Consider the following 21,745-nt stretch of genomic DNA (forward strand, 5'->3'; position numbering starts at 1 on the left):
GACTCTTTGAGCCAGTCTTTAGCCATCATCTTAGAACTTAATACCTCCATTTGTAAAAAATGAGACCTTTTCAGACATTTTACGACCTTAATAAACGCACAAGGTAAAAGGCAGAAGCCATGCTCATACAGAAAAATAAATAAATAAATAAATTATATTTTTTTAAAAATGGAGTTGCAAAGTTTCATTTCAGCAGTGACAATATACTGAATATGCAATATACTCAATATTTCTAGTTTTTAATCTACATTACCCATATTTTGTTAGAAGTGAAAAACACATTATTCATTTCCACTAATTGTATGGACCTGCATCTTTATACATGCACGGATGGAGCACATGCTAATTTGCATGTATATATGAGTGAGTGAGTAAATGTGTGTGTGTTACCTCGCACAGGCAGAGCCACGCTGAGGTTCATGTTGCACAGGTGAGCCTGGCAGCACTCCACGATTTGGTCAGGTGAGGGCGGGGTTTTGCAGGTCATGCGGCCCTGCTCGTACACGGTGAAACAGCCCTTCTGATACAGCAGCACGCCATCACTCAGCGTCAGAGACGAAAAACACTGCTGCCCCATACACCGCTCACCACTCGCGCATGAACGGCCCTCACACACGCACTCATGCTCCTTAGGAGGCTGCTTCACCTCCACATCTGTTACGAGAGAAAGAGGAAACAGAGAGAGAAGCTGATAAGAATGATTTCTTTGTGTTCTCCTCTAATATTAAATATCATTGCTGTTATAACAGACTTTATATTTCAGAAAGGGTAAGAATGAAGAATGAAACATCTTTAACACACTCTAATGTAACAAGATTTAAGTCCTTTTGGACCATTTCTATTGGTCCACTCATCATGAAATGCTAATCTGTAGCTGGTGTCTTCAAATAAAAACAAAAAAATAAATACATTTATGACAGAGACTACATAGAAATAATAGTAAGAAGTCGAGCAAGAAAACGAAGAAGAAGATTATAGCCGCCTCTGAACTTGTACTCTGAAGATGTATTATGTGCCATTATTAATATGTATAATGATGCAACTACATTTTTATTGTATATAACTGCAGTAAATATCAGAAATCAGGCACCACTTCGGTCATCAGCACAGCAGCTTACTCTGCAGAATCAAACTGGCAGTCCAACCACAGCCATTCAGACTCACATGAATGAGAAGGAATGAAATAGAGACCTGAGAGTGAAAACAAGCAGCAGATCTGCACAACTTGACAGGTGTTGTTATATTTTAAACTGAAACCAACTGTGATGGATGGCGATCTATCTAATCCATGTCTCTGTTTATTAAATGATAATAGTCTTTTCACCTTCACATTAACTCAAAAATGAATAATCTAACCGCTGCTAAATAGACTATTATACATAATTGGTTTAATTCGAATATGCGACTATCACAACAGTGCTTACTATTCTACTATAATATTGAATCCCTTGAGGATACTACTGCAATGAGAAAGCTAAATCAGCTACAATTTGGCATGGGATAAAATTAAATCAACTCTTAAGGATTTAGTACCAGCCCATTAGATTAGATGAATGTCTGCAAAACTCATCCTATACTTTTAATATTTTCTTATCTGGTGTAAGAGTGTTTACATTTGTACTTGTATAGACGGTGATCTTGACTGACATATTAATGCTTGTCTGTGGAAAGCCATTAAAAAGTTGATCACAAAAAAGAAACATGCACAGCTCTACATTAGTGTCTGTTTTGTTAGAATACTCAAAGATATTTGTCCAGAACTGCAGCCACGAACTTTTTCCTTCTGTACTGTGATACATTTCCAAGTAAAACACAATTAACAGGAGGGTTTCTCAGCTAGCTAAGCATTTTTCCTTAATGCTAAGTAGGGTGGTGCGAAGCAGGAGGCGAAACAAGATATTACTGGTTAATATTATTTCCCCAGCCCACCTGTGGACAGTGACATAATCAAAAGATGTTTTAGAGGCAGACAAAAGTCATTCAATTCTGATGGAAGATTATGGAAAAACAAGAATTTTGTCTTGTAAATTATCTGAAATGAAGAATCAAGCTTAATATGACCAGCAACATGAACTGATAAGAAGTGTACATTTTCATTTCAGGTTGACTTCAATCTTACTTTTGCGCAACTATAATTCAGCACAAGTAATCCAGCTAATCTCTCTTTTCACAAGACTTTGATAAGCTTCTTGGAACTGGGATACAACTAAATTCCACAGGAGCGAGACTTCTAAAGAGAAAAACTCCTATGACCCATTAGTGACCTATGATGACTGATCTGTAATTGCAAATCGCTGCTCTCAGAACAAAATCTCGTATCTCCAAAATGAGAACTTTACAGGAGAAAGAAAAAAACCTCCTTTACTCTTAATGTGAGTCAATGGAACCAGATCTTTTTTTAAGTAATTCTGGGCCAAAAACACCAAAAAGTGGAGATACGAGGTTTTGTTCCGACAGCAGCGAAATGAATGTTCATAATGCAGCAAGCCTACAACTAAATTAACTGCATTTTACTCAAGGCTTTCACGATTAATGTATTCTAATTAATTCATTTAACTCAATTATGACCCAGCAGGCAAAGGAGGAATTAACACACATTAATTGCTGGCTTTCACAATTAACTGATTGCAGAGAACAGACCCACTATCTCCATTAATATTGAACTTGTAGCACTCAAACAATGAACCTTGAATAAATCCGGTCCCCTCACCTCTGACTGGTGGCTCCACAGTGATGTTCGCGTTACACAGGTGGCCTGTGCAGCAGCTGATGCTGCTGTCAGGTGAAGTGGGCGTGCCACATTTAGCTCCATCCCTCTGTAAGGAGGAATAACAGCCCTTGTGGTGTTGCAAGTTCCCACCAGTCACCGTAACGGAGGAGAAACACTGCTCTCCTACACACCGCCCACCATTCACACACTCTGGTCCCTCACACACACACTCGTGCTGCGTGGAGACTGCACTGGAGTCTGGAGAGAAAACAAACACACAGACTGAGCATGCTGGATTAGAGTATTTCAGCTCATCAGTTATTTCACAAGCCTTTCATACGTTCAATCAGGTCTGTTACTCTGGGAGAAATGCAGCAATGGAACAAATGAATTGAACAATGTTAACGTGATTAGCAGAAGACCCTTCAAAACAGAGTTCAAGTACGAAATAACTGTTTGTTGACAAATCTGACAATATAGCACACCCAGAGCAATGGGAGGTTGGCAAACATCATACAGCATGTTCAAATTAGATAGTTATTAGCTCTACAGCTGCTGCTGTGTGTTACTGCAGTGCACAGAAGAACAAGACGAAGACGAAAATTTGCTGCTAATGAATCCTATTAACAAATCAAAACCTCCACACTGTACAACATAATTAGTCGAGTTTGCTCAAGTGGATAATGGAAAATAACTGGAGTTTTTATGACCGTTTCCCACCTCCTATTATATGGTAATGTTGGTCAGTGCATGGTGGCGTGTATGCGTGTGTAGGCTGCTCATGCCTCCTACACTACACATGGTTAATGAGAACAACTTCAACGCAAAATGAAAGACAGGCTCAGGAATTTGTTTAACTAGTTCTATAGGCAAAAACATGCTCTTATGTTCCACATAGCAAGATCTCTCAGTAAGCAGGATCAAGAAAAATGAGTACAGTCCAATATAGGGATAAACAGAATCAGCAAATCAGCAAAAGTGCTTGTGCTGCATTTGAATGCTGCTGCTACACCTGTACCAAAGTACTGTAGCTATATATATATATTATATATATATATATATATATATATATATATATATATATTATATATATATATATATATATATATATATATATATATGTATATATATATAAAATACACACACACATATATATATATATATATACACACACACATACACGTTCACAGACAGTGGTTTTCAGAAGCTTTTCTAAGCCTATGCAGTGATTTCCACTACAGAATCACATCTGTTTTTAACACACTGCCACCTGAGGGCCCAAAAAACATTGCCAGCATTATACTTGTTTTTGGCTTTGTCCTTGGCATACAGAGATTATTCTGGATTCTCTGAATTTTTTTAATGATATTATGTTCAGCGGATGATGAAATCCCCAAGTTCTTTGCTATTTTACGTTGAGAAACACTGTTCTTGAATTGTTGCACTATTTGCCTGCATAGTCTTTCACAGTGGTGAACTTATCTCCATCTTATATGTACATTACTACATTCTGGTTTTACTTACATTTTGCATAGCTCTCCAACTTTTTTGGAAATGAAGTTGTAAAATATCCCCTTGAAGAAAAAATTATGTTATTTCTATTGCATCTTTTGCTAACAGACCGTACTGGAAATGTCATGTGTTCATTTGCCCTACACAAAAAAAATAAAACTGAAAAAGACAACTGGCCTAATAAACAGCCACTGACCAATCGGGCTACTTTAGGTTCCCTAAAAAAAACTTTCAATGGTTTTCAATCCGAACTCTATGAGATGCATTCAAACTGGCAGGTCAATTACCATGAACAATAATCAGGAAATGCTGTATTTGGAACATAAAAGAAACGCACTTAAAAAAAAGGACAATGGGCAGTATGCTTTGAGTTTTTACCAAATTACTGTCCATCTTAAGAAAGAGATTAGGTTGAAAAACACTGCAGTATTCCTAAAAGGGAGACTTTATGTTAGTGAGTGTGCATCATGCCCATTCCGCCAATCAAACCTTTCAATCACAAAACCCCTCACATGCAGCGGCTCATGATGGGGTAAGAGAGCTGCTGAAAGCAAACAAACAAAATAAACAAAAATGAACAAACTGTGTTCCGGACACTAATACATAAGTGATATCCAAAAGTATCCAGGTACCCTTTCTAATTAACTATTAATTTAACTTAATTAATAATTTAAGGAGCATCCATTGCTGACACTGGTGCACATACAGTTTGTATAATCTCCAGAGAAAAGCACTGGCAACAAAATGGGGCACTCTTGAGCAGCTACACATGAGCCTAATGTCATCATGCCCCATGCAAGGCGTCAGCTAGAGGGGTATAAAGCCCTCCAGCACTACACTGTGGAGCAGCAGAACTGTGTTCTCTGGAGTGATGGAGCTCCATCCAATACTTTTGGGATGACCAAAATGATCTAGGACTGATCATCCAACATCAGTACCTGACCTCATTAATGCTCTTGAGGCTGAATGCAATCAACTCCTCACAGCAATGTTCCAACATCTAATGCAAACCCTTTGCCAAAGAAGAGCAGAGGCTGTTACTGCAGCAAAGGAGGGCAAACTCCCAATAAATACCCTTGATTTCAGAAGAAATGCTGGATGTCTACAAACCTTTGCATACATAGTCTAAATCTATATCAAAGCTGAAGCAAACAGCTCCAAAAATCACATTAGTGTGTCTTTCACGCAAATTGGGGAGTCACCTGTGCTTGGCATCTCCACGGTAACGTTGCTGTTACACAGTGTTCCCTGGCAGCAGTGCACCGTGACGCCAGATGCCGACGGGGTGCTTCCGCACCGGACCGCCTCTTCCTCCGTACCCACAATGCACCCCTTCTGGCGGAGGGCCGTCCCGTTCCGGATGGAGAGAGAGGAGAAACACTGCTGGCCAAAGCAGCGTTCACCACTGCCGCATGACTGCCCCTCGCACACACACTCAAAGTCACTCGCAGTGGCTTTATCTGCGCAGGACACACACAGACACACACACACTCTCGAGTGAGTGAAACAGTTTATTCTCCTCCTCTTTTCTCTGCAGTACTGTGATGCAGACACAGAGCAATGTCAGAACACACTGCGACTGAGGGGGCTAAAATATACGCCCCGTACTCTTCCATGCAAAACAGCAGTGAAGGGAGAGAGAAAGTCGAAGTAAGTCAAACAAGCATTTATTACACTGAGGTCTCTCACTGCAGATCAACAAGGCAGCTATAAGTGCATAAACTTCACTGCCTAACAGGCGATGTGTGTGTGTGTGTGAGAGAGAGAGAGAGAGAGAGAGAGAAAGAGAGAGAGAGAGAGAGAAAAATGTACATGTGAGTGAGAGAGGGCAAAATGAGAAAGAAAAAAAGAGGAAGAGAAAGAGGAGAAACAGAAAAAAGAAAAAACTTAAGACAAAAGAAGAGAGATGAAGAGTACATGGGAGAGAAAAAAGAAAGAAAGAAAAAGTGAGAGTATGTATGTGAGACTGAGATAGGGAGGGAGTGCAGAAGAAAGAGGGGGGAAAGAGAAAGAGGAGAGCACAGAAGAAGAGAGAGAGAGAGCGCGAGAGATAAAGAAAGAAAGAAGAGAGAGAAAGTGTCAAAGTGAAAAGAGAGAGGGAAAGGAGTGAGAGTAAGTGTGTGAGAGCTGGACAGCAAAAGCAAAAGGAGAAAGAGGAGAGAGAGAGAAAGTTAGAGAGAAAGAAAGAAAATGTAAAGGGGACAGAGAAAGAGAGAGAGAAAAGGACAGATACAGTGGTAAGACAGAGAGACAGAAAGAAAAAGTTGAGAGAAAGTATGAGAGAAAGAAAACTGTAAGGGGCAGAGAAAAAGGAGAGAAAGAGGAGAAAGGGAGAGAGCAAGGGGAGAGACAGAGAACAAACAGACAAACAGAAAAGGGTAAGAGAAAGAGATGAGAGAATGACAGAAAGGAGAGAAAGAGGAAGGAGAGACAAAAAGAGTCAGGCTGAGCCAGAGAGAGAGAGAGAGAGAGAGCAGAACAGAGCGTCTCAAATGCTCCGTCATCATTGAGCTCTGAAAGGCAATCAGTGCAGGCATCACAAACAAGTTGACACTGTGAGGCAGAGAGAGGAGTGAGTGCCCTTGAAGAAGGGGGATGCAAACTAACTCCCTCACTCTCCCTTCTTACACACTCAGGGTGAGTGTGAGAGTGGACTCTGACAGACTGACAGTGCAGGGTTAGTGCGTATGTGTGTGTTTGAATAGTGAACAGCGCTCTGCAGATGCTGAATCTGTCTTACCTTCTGCACTGGCGGCTGGTAAAACCATCAGGACCACAAGCAGGAGATTCATGATGCCATCTACCATCACAGACCTGGAACAAACACAGTAAAAGGACAACGTAAACATCATAAGCTGAACCGCAAACGCCAAACCACTGCCAGAACAGACCACAAGCAGTAGTGTTATCTCTACATCATCTCCCATCACACTGCAAACACATAACTGCCTCCATATCTTTAAACCAAAAACTCGTATTCGCTCGAGGTGGAAGGAGGAATAGAACTGCGTAGTTGCAGAACAGAAAAGACTCCCCACACACACACACACACACACACACACACACACACACACACACACACACACTAAGACACCCTCCTACTGCTCACCAGCAAAAGTGAGATATAATTCAGACAGCAGAGAGAGAGAGAGAGAGAGAGAGAGAGAGAGAGAGAGAGAGAGAGAGAGATTAGTGGAGGTGAGGATGAGGTGAGAGACGGGCGCGGTGTCCGGGGTCTACAGGGCGAGAGCCGTCCCCCGGCTGGCCGCAGAGTCAACACCAAGTTTAAAATCCTCAACTAAAGTGGGTCTCATGCCTCCCTGTTGTCCTGGCAACAAGGCGTTGAGTGGCAAGCAGTGGGAAGACTGGCGCATTCCTATTGGCTATCAGAGAGTGAGTGAGAGAGGTACAGAGAGAGAGAGAGAGAGAGAGAGAGAGAGAAGGATAGAGAGAGAGAAAAGGGAGAAAGAGAAAAGGGAAAGAGAGAGAGAAAGAGAGAGAGAGAGAAGGGAGGAAGAGAGAGAGAGAGAGAGAGAGAGAGAAAAGGGAGACAGGACAGTGAAAAAGAGAGGAGAAGAGAGAGGTGGGGAGAGTGAAAGAGAGAGATAGAGAGAAAGAATGAGAAAGAGAGAAGCGGGGAGAGAGAAAGAAGTCTAAAAGAGAGAGGAAGAGAAGTGGAAAGAGAGAGAAGAGGAAAGGGAAGAAAGAGGGAGAGAAGACAGGATGAGGGAAGGGCGAAGAAACAGTGCGTGAGAGAGAGAAAGATAAAGGGGGGGGCTGCCTGCCTGGCAGAGGTGAAGCCAGACGTGAGAAGAGGAGGAGGAGAAGGAGAAGAGAGGAGGAGAGAGGGATAGGCGCACAGCAGGAAGGATGAGTGCAGAGCCCTAGAGAAGCGTTTCCAGAGCCAGACAGACGCTCCGTCTCTCCTCTCTCTATTCCCCAAACTCAGCCCACTCACACGCGCCAATCACGCCTTCCAAGGGAGCATTACTTTGTTTCAAACAGTCGTTAGCTTGAGCACACACACACACACACACGCACACACACACACACTCTTACATGCAGTACCACTGAGTCGGAGTGTATAAAACTGCCCCCCCCCCAAAATTCACCATCATTATCATCATACTGCAACTGCTGCTCTTATAATGTGATGAAATGGTAGCAGCTAACAGCTCCCCTGTGACCTGTTTATTCGACACAAATCACTTACCGTGATCTACCCTGTCTGTGAGCGTGAGTGTGTGTGTGTGTGAGAGAGAGAGAGAGAGAGTGTGTGTGTGTGTGTCTCCCTCTGCCATCCTCTGCTGATGAATGCCTCCGCCTGTGTGTGTGTGTGTGTGTGTGTTCGCATTTGTGGCTGCCTGGATGCTCCCAGACATAAAAAATTAAGCACGTTCTGTTAGCATTAGCCTAGCGGCGCTGTAGATGCCCGGCTCTTTTCACGCAGACCACATGCTGCTCCTTTAATCAGGACACAAAACCAGACAGACACACGCACACATAAAATCAGTCGCCCTCAGCAGCAGGGGTGGGGGCAAACGGGGGGCAGACGGGGGGCAGACAGGGGGCGCTGAGGGGGTAAGAGGGGTGAATGAGGGGGCAGTGGGGTAGAGACAGTGAGCCAGGAGGGAATTCGCTGAGCGAGAAAACTGAAAACAGAGTTGCACAGAAAAAGGGGGCACTGCTGATTTCAATTAGGGGAATTAATACAGTTGGGGATTTCACAAAATTATACCAAGAACTGCAGAAGAAAAAAAACAGAAGGGCTGCTATTCAGTGACCTGAATTTTTCATACGTTTCTCTGAGACTCTGATTTATAGTCACATTATACAGTGTATGTTAACTCTTATTGCAGTGTCTACATGCAGAATGAGGAACTGTACAATAGATTAAAGGGAAACTCTATAATGAAAAAATCTCCACTATTCATTGAGGAGTTCAGTGTGACTTTAAGACATAAACAGAGTGATTCAGATCGTCTGATGTTTCATTCTACAACGAATTGTTCACAGTGGTGGTGATAGGAACCAGACGTCTGAAGAGTTGAATGCCTTGAGAAGCTCCCTCAAAGAAAGTTTTCACTATATTTGGTTCCAAATCTAGTGCCTGATGTCCGAGAGATTTTTGATCACAGTTTTACAATAAGCTTGTTTTTGCGTAGAATGTATTTTTAAAAGTCATTCATGGCGGAGAGGTACTTGCAGTGTGTGGTAAGGCAAAATGACTCAGATTTAACACTATTTTACCACCATGAAATTTACGTATCGCTGCTGTTGGAACAAAACCTCGTATCTCCAAAATGGTAACTTTACAGGAGAAAGAAAAAACTAATTTACTTTTAATGTAAGTCAATGGAACCAGACTTTTTTTGAAGTCATTTTGGGCCGTTTCTTCTGGTCAGTGTTACTGCAGTGCTGAGAATGATCCACCACCCAAATAGTACCTGCTCTGTGAGGGTCCATGGGGTCCTGACCACTGAAGAACAGGGTAAAAGGGGGCTAACAAAGTATGCAGAGAAACAGATGGACTACAGTCTGTAATTGTAGTGTGTTGGTCCTCCTTGTAGATGTAAAGTCAGAGACGACAGCTCATCTGCTGCTGCACAGTTTGTGTTGGTCATCCTCTAGTCCTTCATCAGTGGTCACAGGACGCTGCCCACAGGCCTGATCGGTGTATAAGTACATATAAGGACTCTGAATAAAATGGCTATTTGTACTACTGCGTATTACTCTGTCTACATCTAAACGACTGAATAATGAAGAAATTTTCTTTTAAAAAAATGGTGAAATTCCTCTTCAAGACAACTGTTGTTAAAGGAATACTCCAGTGTTTTTCCAACCTAATTTTCATGTGCCACATCTGTAGCATACAGTGCAATATCACATACAATAACTTTCACATGTTTAACTGTGACGAGTAAAAGTGCATAAAACTTGCAGGCTTGAAAAACACTCATAATATAAGTCAATGGGCAGTTGCTTAAAAACCTGCCCATTGTTTTCTTATATAAGCCAGTTTCAAGCCAGCAAGTTTTCTGTTCTTTTACTAAGTATAGGGAACTTACTCTGCTACTCTGTGGTAACTGATCATATGTGACAGATAGAGATTAGTATAAAAATGGCTGAAGTACTCCTTTAAACGAATACACCCACATGGGACGAAAGCATTCCAGAAAATGACTTAACCTGCCCTTAACATCACTAAACTGCATCTAAACACTAAAACTGTGTCTAAATCATCTACGCACTGGTTAATTCACCAAATCACAATTTTACTAACAAAGACTCGGATGCCTTTACAGCACCCGTCCCTGGGGAGTTAGCTGATACTCTTGGTTAAGCTAGCTACAAAACAAGGCTGTCAACTGAGTGCATTTGGCACACAAACACACACACGCACACATATACAGTCACCCACAAAGATGTACACACACACCTACTCAGCCTCCCAGCAGCACCCTTTGAAATTCAAGCACTGATATGGGAACGTAACGGCTGCTTTCGCACGATCTGCTTTGTTAAAAGAAAAAGACGCTTATGAAATTTCACGGCCTGTTCATCATTCCTTTTTTGGCTTCGCAAGAAGGTTAAGGATAATCCTGTGGTATTTTACAGACTGAAATTTTGGCTGAAATTATTGATTTCACAAACATGAACCAACAAAAAGAAACAAGCAGCAGAAAGCCCCGCTCAGGTTTTCCTTCCTTAATAGTGTTTGGTTGGAGCCAAGTTAGTATGTGAACACCCTCTCCCAACTCCTGCCTGGATTTCACAGCCCACTTCTCAGCTGTAATACATCTCCTTCTGTCTTTCTTTCATTCTTTCTTTCTATCTTTAAGGTGATCGATGAAATCTGCCATGCCTTTGCAGGTGGCTGCTTATTTGGCCTAATTGGAGCCATTATGGCTAACATTCACTCAAGTGCTGCCACAGATAGAATTAAAATAATCGCTGCAGTCTTACTGAAACGACAGACATATGACACCTTCTGAAATCACAGTAAACCTCTTCTTCACAGGATAATCTCCACCCATTACAGAAATCCCAGCTGCACCTTGATTAACTGATGAACCTCACTTGCCTTAGAAGACAGTGAATGTAAGGGAGGACGTGCAATACTCAAACACGTCTTCACGATGCACAATATGAATCCCAATATTCCACCTTTCTGAGGTTTAAGAACAAGCTGAATGTTTAAAAATGTTCTTGCATAAAATAGACTTGATTTTGAGGATTTGTTGCCTTGAGGCAACACTGTCTGACAATGGAAAGAAATGATAAGGATTATCAGACGAAAAACAGGATTACTTTATATGATAAAGTTTTAAACAAAACTGAGTGCACAATTTGTTGATCGTCAAATATTAAAAATGCTATAGGTAAATTCTCTTTCATTTTATTTTTTCAAAGTAACCATGTTACAATGATACAGTGTTCCTGTTACTGTGCAGGAAACAATTATTTAAAACCAAAATTAACAGTTAAAAGCATACAAAAATAAACCAAAAAAAAAGATTTGACTTTCTTTTTAATTATTAATATTAATTTATTTAAATTGTTATTAAGTGTGGATCACAAAGTGAAGAAAATAAGTTTGTTGCCCTGAGGCAACATCATGCAATACAGGGATTACACTTTTTGCAGTAATAAACTATTTATAAAGGAACAGAAGGAAGAATCAAACAGCTGGCAAAACTAACTGAACAAAATAAGAAAGAAAGAAAAAAAATGCCATAATGAGCTGATATAATCAGCAACTCACTACTGTGCAGTTAATACACTGGTTGTTGTTTACTGGCTCTATAACTGGTCTAAATCTGTATTTTTATTGTATCTGTATTTTAGCTGTTCAGTGCTCTCAAAGTACTGACAGCAGAAATTATATACTCAGAACAGTGTACCACGATGTAATCTTCACAATACACTCTCAGAAGAAAAGGTATGAAACTGTCACTGGGGCAGTACCCGTCCCGTCACTGCGATGGTACCCTCAAGCGTACATCTCAGAACCTTTATTCAGGGAACATAATTGTACCATAATCCATTGAAATTATATGTTCTGAGTTGTATTGACTCCACACACCCCGTCTCGTCTCTGGGCTTTTTATTTTATTATTCTGTTATAAAACATTAGGTTATAAAAAGATACAAATATGAACTTTTCACTTGGAAAAAACTTATTTAAGGTGCACAATTAGACCTTAAACCCACGGCTGTACCTCTGAGGGAACACTGACATTGTTTGTATCTTGATGAACGAAAAATGTACCTGCACAGAACTTTTATTTCTAGTGTAGTGATAACATATCGCGAAACTGCCCATCCCTAACTGAACCTTCTCAAGACGCTGCATGTGAAACATGATTAAATCAAACTGGCCAGGTCAGGAAACCCCACAGGATTTTAGAGTTCTAAAGATTTTGGGCTGAAAACTAATCGGCTATAGTAAACAACCTATTAAAAGCCCTACCTTGTCATTGTGAACAGTCCATTTAATAATGTCAACTTCAGCTCAGCCAATTTAACTGCCCTAATTCCATCAGTTCAGCAGAGAAATGCAATTCATGAGGTGAATTAAATGGATCATTTGAAAAAAAAAGTTAATAATTCTCTCCTTCTCTCTCTTCTTTCTATCTTCATCACTTTCTCCTACCTTTTCTTTTCCTGCCTCCTTTATTTCTCATATAAACCCTCTTTCTAACTCTCATTTCCCATTCTCTCCACCTTTGTTTGTCTTTCTCTCTCCCTTTTTCTTGTTCTACTTCACCATATACATCCATTCATCTCCATTCATCCCTGTCACCTTCCTCTCCCTTGCTCCTTCTCCTTCCACCCCTCATTTTCAACCTCTCCTTTTCTTCATTTCTTTCCCGTTATGTACACGTCTTTTCCCTCCCTCCCACTTTCTTTTTTTTTTTCCTCATCGGTTTCTCCATCCTTTGTTCACCCCCCCTCTCCCTTCCTTCAGCTCTTTCTCCATCTCTTCTTCCCACTCTATCCCTCTGTACACATCACCCTCACATTTTCTTGCTGGTTTCTCTTCCATCCATTGTTTTCCCCTCTTTCTCCCCTACCTTTGTAGCATCCCTCCGTACACCCTCGCCCCCCTCGTCTCCTGCTCCTTCTCTCCCCGTTTCTCGTTCTGTCGGGTCTGTTCACTTCTTTCTGTTTCCTTCCCTCCCTCTTGCTTTCTTCCATCTCGCTCTCTGTTTTTCTGCCAGATCAGGTCAGTTGGTCCTCCTGGACCGCTCTATTCCCCTGCACCTCTTTATCCTGTATATGATATCAGTGCAGTGAGCCAGCCCAGGGGAGGCCGAGGAGACAAGAGGCGAGATCAAACTCAAGCAGGCCTGTGAAGAACATAAGCTCCGACACTCCGCAGAGGGAACTGAACAAAACCAAACCCGGCCAGCTGCTAACAGCTGCAGCGAGAGCGGCGCCAGGCTCCAGGCTCCTAAAGATTTCTCTGTTGTTTTCTACCTGAAACAAACAGCGCCCTGGTGTGACCTCGTACAAAAGTTCATACACGACTCTACACAGCCTTTTGTAAGCCTGCTGGCTTCTACATTCATTATTCATAACATTATTACTGACACTATATAATAATGGCAATAGACTAGACAAGAATTTAGCTTGGCTGGAAAAATAACTTAGTTTTTCTGCTCACATGATAAAAACGCTGGACAGCAGTGCGTATGCATGGACGTGGATAGCCAATCAGAATGCAACTGACAAAATCACAAGAGTTTGGGGCAGCTCTGCATGCAAAAGATATCAAACACCCTGTTTCACTCTTCCGTGTGAGCAGAGCATCTGAGGCTGAGGAAATGAATACAGTATCCTGTGGTATCTGGAAATTATGACGTCAGATTTCACATTTATCTAATAAACGCCAAATAAATACATTCCAAGTGATGTAAATTATTTAAAAAATTACAAAAGCATGAACATCAAACAGCACCAACAGGAGTGGAGCTAGTTGTCTGGTTCTGGTGCCAGAGCTCCTCACAACACAGAGCAGGTTCAATTCTGGATAAATGATGCTCCAGTGATGAAGTTTAGAGGACAAACTCTTACATCTGACAAAACTTTGAAAAATCTCCTGGGGTAATATTTGGGTACTGTATGACAGAAGAGGAAAAAAGTGGATACTGCCCAAACTCCAGCCTGTAAGTTCTCCAAACACCCAGTGACTCCTAGCATCAGGAACTGGAAAGAATACAGTGCTTACGTAGACTGCTTACTTACACCTTTTCTTGCATAAGCAGATGTCAAGAAAAATAAGAGCAACAAAATCACAGTGTGCAATCATTTTCAATTAAATGTCTTAATATTAAACGTCATCAGTTTTATTAGGAACCAAGGACAAACAGGATCAGGAAATATTCAAGTAAACAAATAGAATACAAAAATATTTTTAAAAAATACAGAAAACAACAACAACAACAACAACAACAACAACAACAACATTAAAAAACACAGTGACCAACACATTTAGCTCTTTTAATATAAATGTTATTATATTTCCAGAGGGGACAAATGTTTCTCTACGAGTCCAGACAGACTGAAATGAGGGATTGAAGTTTTTGACTTTACCCAAATAAACCCTCTCTAACACCCATTCACCCTGGAGATGCTGAGTCATCGACCACACACACACACACACACACACACACACACACACACACACACACACACACACACAGAGAAAAAGGAGGAGAGGGACAAAGACAGAGAGCAGAGAGAGAGAGAGAGAGAGAGAGAGAGAGACAGAGAGAGAGAGAGAGAGAGAGAGAGAGCGAAGGTGGGGTAAAAAATAGAGAGACAGGCAAGTGAAGAGAGACAGTGAAACAATGGAGAGCAAGATGGGGCAGATAAAGAAAGAAACAGATAAAGAGAGTGATAGAGGGTAGAGTGAGAAAGAAAGATGGGGAAAGTGAAAGGTGTGATCTGCTGTGGAGCTGCCACCCAGAGAGAGTTTCCCTAGCATGGTGGGGGGAGAGAGAGAGAGAGAAAGAGAAGGGGGCAGACAGAAAGAGTCAGAGAGAGAGAGAGAGAGAGAGAGAGAGAGAGAGAGAGAGAGAGAGAGAGAGAGAGAGAAGCTAGAGAAGTGCAGCACTCTCACAAACAAACCTCACCTCTTGTGTCTCAGTCAATGCGACACTGCAGACAGCCTCTGTCTCCGTCCGACTGACTCACCGACACTACACTACACAGCGCATACACCACATGCTCCTCATCAGCTTGGCTATGTAAATAAAGCATTATTATACACCAGCACCCAGCGCACTGCAGCCTCTCCAACACAAATGAAACTGACCTCAACCACAGACACTATCACTGCGCTTCCTCGTTCAGCCCGATTTTGTTAAAGAAACTACACATATGGGACAAATTTCTGACATTCATAGCTCATTAAAATGCTCATTAAAAGCTAATTATACACACTTTAATCTCATAAACCGCCCACTGCCCTTTATACAGTGTACAGTGAATGGGCCTCAAAAAACGATCCAAAACTACTCACAATAAAATCTCATCACGTCAGCAGGGCGTTAAGTAAGAACATTTTTTCCATCTCCTTATCAAGATGTCATTTCAGCGAGTCGAGGTTCTGTTATGACAGCAACAATATCTTTGTCTGAACCAGTATAACCAGATTAAAAAAGCTTTTTTTTTATCTTGCATAGTCTTGCTGGGTAAATACACAGAGCGTAACCAGATAAATGACCATAGCAGCCTCATACTGGCCAAATCAGTCCGATCGTTTCATCTCCTGATGATTCACCGCCTGCTTTTTCCCCTCCTCATAGATTTCGTCTTTATTTGTTCTGGCAAGCTCGACGTGTTAGCGCCATGTGGGACACCATTTAGGGACGTGAGCAGAGCCTGAATGTGTCATCATTCAACAAACACAAACCAAGTGGAAAAAAATAACAACATAACAGCGTCCAATAAGACTGCTAGCTCATGCTAACGGTGGAAAAAGGCCATCAACAGCTCTAACTAATTACGGCAAGTTAAACAGGCTAAACATGAGTGTTTTGTTTATGTGTGGAATAATGGCTAGCCAGAAGACTGCTAGCCCATGCTAACAGTAAAACCTGAGGCCAGATAGCAAGAGGATGGATAGCAGGCTAGCGCTGCCCCACTGATGGCAAAGCTGGCAGTCCACTGGCTTTTTGCTCAGCATTTTCCAGGCGACCCACTGGTGGTTAAGCAGAAAATCCGGCACAATTCTGCTTTTCATCACTCATTTTACACTCACAGCCCTAAATACTTACTTTTTCCTGTATATTAGTTTAAATTAGCGTCAGCAACAACAATTTCTACATAATAATTTTATATTAGGCCTAGACACGGACTTGCTTTCCTCTCAGTTGTTTGTAATATTTGTCTTAGTTTATTTTCCAAATTTAAAGGCTATGTGCCTTTAAAATCTGTTTGAGGGGATTAAAAACTACCTAGATCGTGTGTGCAGGACAATAATCTGGGAAGTCTGAGGGTGGACCAGCAGTGGAATCCAGTCAGCAGGGTATCGACCTTATCAAGCCAGCCATGTATGCTTGCTATCTGGGAGAACACCAGCAGAAACTAATTATAGTGTGTTAGACAAGCTAAGCATGTGTAAGACTGTTTATGTGTGTAATAACAGCTAGCACAGAGGCTGCTAGCCCAAGACAACAGTAAAAAAGGGCTAACTCCAGTGCTAACTAATCACAGTGTGTTAGGCAGGCTATATGTGTATCTGGGCAATAGCATGGAGACTGTTTGTCTGTGCTAACAGTGAGGCCATAACACCAGCACAAACTAATTATAGTGTGTTACACAGGCTAAACATGTGTTCGTTTGTTTATGTGTGTAATACCAGGTAGAATGGAGATTGCTAGCCCATATGCTAACAGGAAAAATAAGACTGCGCCAGTGCTAACTATTTATTTATGGCATGTTAGGCAGGCTATGTGTGTATTTCGATAACAACAATTAGCACAGACACTAGCCCATGCTAACAGTAAAAGAAAAAAAAAAATCAGGCCACAACTGTGCTAACTAACTTACAGCATTTTAGACAGGCTAAACACGTGGACCTACATGTGTGTGTGAGTGCAGAAAAGTGCTACCATCAAGTCCAATCTGTTCATGTGGTGAAAACAGAAATTAAGCTGAGGGCTCCTCCCTGGCCACAGGGCTAGGTAATGGGGTAGATTGGCGAGATACAGCAGTCCATTGCTTTCAGGACACAGCGGGGCCTATATGGCAGCCCACTCAGTGGTGCCAGTGTAGTCTTCCCCCACTGCATTCATTACACACCGGCATCCTCACAGCTAGAGGAACGTAATCAAATGCTAATGCCACCATTCCCTTTCACTAATGTGCTTAGAGCTGTCAACGGCTGCTTTAGGTGGTTTTGACGTACACACACACACACACACACACACACACACACACACACCCCAGGCTTTCTCTCTCTGAAACATATGTACCCTACGGACTAAAGCGAATTTCAGCCTGTTTATTCACAAACACACATACTCCCACACACCTACACACCCTCTCTGAAAAATGCATATCCTACACAATCAGAGCACGTTCATTCACTTCCTTTCTCGTTCTAAAGTGTGGAAGTCATACGCAGCCAAACACATTCTCTCACGTCATTTAACAGTTAAACAGTTTTGGAGCCGTTTTCCTGCTGGACAAAAGAAGTTTTTCCTCCTCTACCCCTCATTTACACCTCGTCTAGGGCTGCCACGCTTTCATATAAAAGAAAAAACTTTTTTTGTTTAAAACAAAATCTTGATGAATCAACAGTGATTAGCTGTCATGATTACAGTGCATATTTACATTCTCTTAGCGGTCTCTCTTACAGTAAGAGCGCACGTTTGAATGTATATGCATGGCTTGTTTTTGTTCAGTCACGTCTTTTTTCCATTCTTTTTGAATTCTGATTACTCGATAAATCTTTAAAATGATTGGCAGATTACTCAATTATTAACACAGTCGGCAGTGACAGCCTAATCTCCTCACACCTCGACTCGGACCAAGCTTAGGGGTGGGCAACATCACTATATTTATTATTTTCTGGACATACTGTCAGTACTTTGCGAACACTAACTAACTGTATATCTTTCATTACAAACAGAGTAATAATTAGGACCGTTTAATTGGATTTAGTACAGCACAGTGTGGTAGCATTGGTAGCATTTTTAAAAGTGGCACTATTGGTCATCTGTGTATTGTGAAAGTGTCCTAGAGTATCACAATGTTATCTGTCTGTCATATCACCAACTCCCAGCTTCATGCTTTAGCTTTGACTTGCTCTCTTCACCGCAAAGTGAAATAAACAAAGTCTTTTTATTTAATAATGCAAGTACTTAATAGATTACTTAATTACTAACACAACTGACAGTGACTGTGCTAAACCTCTGATATCTGGACTCTAGCCAGGGCAAAAACATTTCACCCCCCATCTGCTTCAACTTTGATTTGCCCTCTTCACCACAAAGTGACACAGACTCCAGTCTTCGGCATAGCAATATGACGAACCACAGGACGCGATCAATGGAGGACAAAACTTGAGGGCTAACGGTATCTCACCACCCTGTCAAACTGTAACGCCACCAAATGAGAGCACGCTTACGTTACTCGGGTTACGGAAATGACTCTCAAAGGAAAGACGCAAACCAGTCTGTTCAGCTCAGGTGGGCAGACTGGCCTCAAGGCAAAGTGGCTCCAAAATGATCCATACAGGATGAAAAACAGCCACCACAACAAAGAAGGAGGCAAATCTTGAGGTGTGTTGCACTGTACAGGTCTTAGCTGCGTCAAAGCTGACCTGCAGGTCTCTGCGCAGCGTCCGTTAAAACCTGAGAAGGGTGAATCATTTGCTTATGAGAAGCCAGACTAAGATAACAGTCTAGCACTAATTGCGTCCATGTGCCATATGGCTCAGGGGAAAAGGGGGCCACTTGTGTAATTAGTGGCAAAATGGCTGAATGAACACAAGCCTCTAACACACCCTTAATGTGCATGTTAGAAATGCCTGAGTACTACATGAAAATGAACGGTCTTTATCATCAACAAGCCTGGTTTCATTCATAAAAAGATATGCAGTTCATGAGCTGTGGTACATTAGCCTGCACAAAATGGTTAATGTCATCACATCCAGCAAATACAATGAATAAAGTAGGTCTCCAAATTTCCTGGAAAGAGCAAAACACGTGCAAGGAATACCAAGAAATATCAGAATGTGACCTGAACGAGATTCAATTCACTTAAATCAGATTTAGTAAATTAGTATTACACCATAATCTGTGGGCATATGCAAAGTTAACTTCAAACATCACTCAATTATTGAACTCTGAAGTTTATCTGGTCTGTTTTGTGATTTCAATCGAGCAATAAAGCACTAAATTCAAGGTTTAGTCCCCAAGGCACCATTTCTCAAAGCTCTAGTTTGTTGTAGTAGTGCTTTAACTCCACTGCTGCCCTCTTCAGTAATTAATAAGGGCTGCATCTCAGTCCCACATCTCATTTGGTCAGCTGTGAGGCGGCTAGGGACACAGCAATCCATGTGAACTCTCTTGCAGTTTGTCAAACACAGGCCAAAAACAATTAACCCAGTGTTTTTTATGACCACGCGAAGGCTACGAGCTGGCCAGCCCTAACCTCGTCAACCGCGTAACTCACACTGTCACCATGGCTATGGATCCAGCATCACACCACAACACGGCCAATTCAAACACACTCCCAGTGACCTTCACTTCTGTTAACTCACAGAGGAATGAACAAACATTCTTTCAGCAAATAATAAAAAAAGCACGCCTCGACTAAAGGCAGGGCTGAGGAAACGTTTCAGGCAGAGCTCCACTCCGAGATCTTTAACACTGTAATGCCAATGTCTTACAAAACTCCTTGCCGACCGAGTCGATGAAAATTTCATGTAGTCTGGCTCGCTCTTATCGATGAACAGCATTCTGAGCTTACTGGCATCGCTAGAGTCATCACCATCTCTCCACACGAGCAAAAATGGGAATACGCATCATTTTTATCGATTAGCTGTCCCTTGGCAGAAAGCGATCTTCGTGTCTCAGGGCGGTTTTGGCAAGATGGCAGCACTTGTGCCATGTGCTTCTACTTCATCCTTTCATTTCTGTGTTCCTTTATCATCCCTTCCTTCAGTGTGTGTGTGTGTGTGTGTGTGTGGGTGTGTGTGTGTCTGCGCTGGGCTCCAGAATGTCCTGCAGTGAGTGTTATCTCCAGCTGGAATCTGCAACACGCTCTCATTTTCTTTCGCTTTCTCCTCGTTTCTCTTTTTTTCTCCCCCATGACTACAACAAGTAAACCCTATCTTTTGAAGTACCATGCAGTATATTTCAATAACTGTGATACAGTCAAGCTGTACTAGCAGTAAATGTCATCACCATTCTCTCCATAGCTTTGGTGCTCTGAATGTAGCCTTGGCAAATATTTGGCGGGCTTACAACTTACCAGTGCTAAAACAGGACTGGTTCTATTCTCCGACACTGGGTGCTCCCTTCCTGAGTCTACGACATTAGCGTACGACACCAACTGATTAGCTTGCCAGCTCACATCACAGAATGCAACGGCCATAATGAATATTACTGAGGGAATTTTATGCAGGCTAGCAGGCTAATCAATGCATATGCATTAGGAATGCACCATGACAGCAGAATCGTATGCTGACGGCAGATAACTATGGAAAAAAGAAATGATCAGCATCAGGCTGATGTCTAGATTTCAATATCTGATGATGTATTTATGGTCCTCTGGAAGAGCAGAACATTTAGGCAACTGTGCTAAAATGTCTGCATTTTATTATTTTTTCCTTTTCATTCTAAATATTCGGATACCGATCCAGGTGATTCTAGTCCCAATCAATTAACACATTTTATAAAAGGTTTGCGTAATGCCATCAACACAGGCAGATGTATACTAGGGGTTGCACAGATTAGGAGACTAGTCAACTAATAAATTCACTAGTCATGGCAGTAGGCAGCAGCTCCTCAGCATATAGAGTAGCATATAGTTGAATACAGTGCCTGAAATAGATTAGTGGTAAAAACTGCAGAAAAAGAGCAGGAAGAGAGAACAAAAATCAGTTTTTCTGCTAAACACAAAGGCCAAAGTACATTAATGGTGTGGAAATACTACATAAAAAGAAACCAATTCATCTGCAAGCTGTGTAAAGCAGCACTGAAAAATAGGCCTGTGAGCTACACAGGGTAGATTCTGAGAACCGCCGTATGAAGGGGCTGTTTTACTGGCATGCAAAACTTCTAATCACAGATCACTTAGTGTGATGTACACAACGAAAACTACTGGTCGGCACAAGAGGATCTCATTTACTTGCTACCTACTATTACAAACACAATTCAGGAACGAGTTTTTAAATGGGACATCATGACTGGTTCCTGGTTCAGCGACTCGGCCTACGCCTTGCTCTGAAAGGCTTATCGCTGAGTAGAGATGCAACTGTTTGCTACTAGCATTTAGCCT

The 21,745-nt window shown here is 41.7% G+C and overlaps 1 protein-coding gene across 6 annotated transcripts in view; it reads right to left on the reverse strand.

The window, feature by feature from the left end:
* LOC118807913 (activin receptor type-1-like) overlaps positions 1-21,745 on the reverse strand; it is a 59,891-nt gene that overhangs the window by 22,182 nt on the left and 15,964 nt on the right. For 3 of the 6 annotated variants that reach the window (XM_036570107.1, XM_036570115.1, XM_036570101.1), the window contains exons 2-5: positions 6,963-7,036; positions 5,425-5,682; positions 2,711-2,968; positions 391-654 (exon numbers count right to left, since the gene is read on the reverse strand). In XM_036570107.1, coding sequence (XP_036426000.1) covers positions 391-654; positions 2,711-2,968; positions 5,425-5,682; positions 6,963-7,029 — 847 coding nt within the window. In that variant the 5' untranslated portion in view covers positions 7,030-7,036. Of the gene's footprint in view, positions 1-390; positions 655-2,710; positions 2,969-5,424; positions 5,683-6,962; positions 7,037-15,363; positions 15,964-21,745 lie in introns of those variants that run through there. The other 3 variants (XM_036570142.1, XM_036570134.1, XM_036570124.1) reach the window with 2 other exon arrangements.

The sequence above is a fragment of the Colossoma macropomum genome, unplaced genomic scaffold (assembly GCF_904425465.1).
Source record: "Colossoma macropomum unplaced genomic scaffold, Colossoma_macropomum, whole genome shotgun sequence".
Taxonomy (NCBI): domain Eukaryota; kingdom Metazoa; phylum Chordata; class Actinopteri; order Characiformes; family Serrasalmidae; genus Colossoma; species Colossoma macropomum.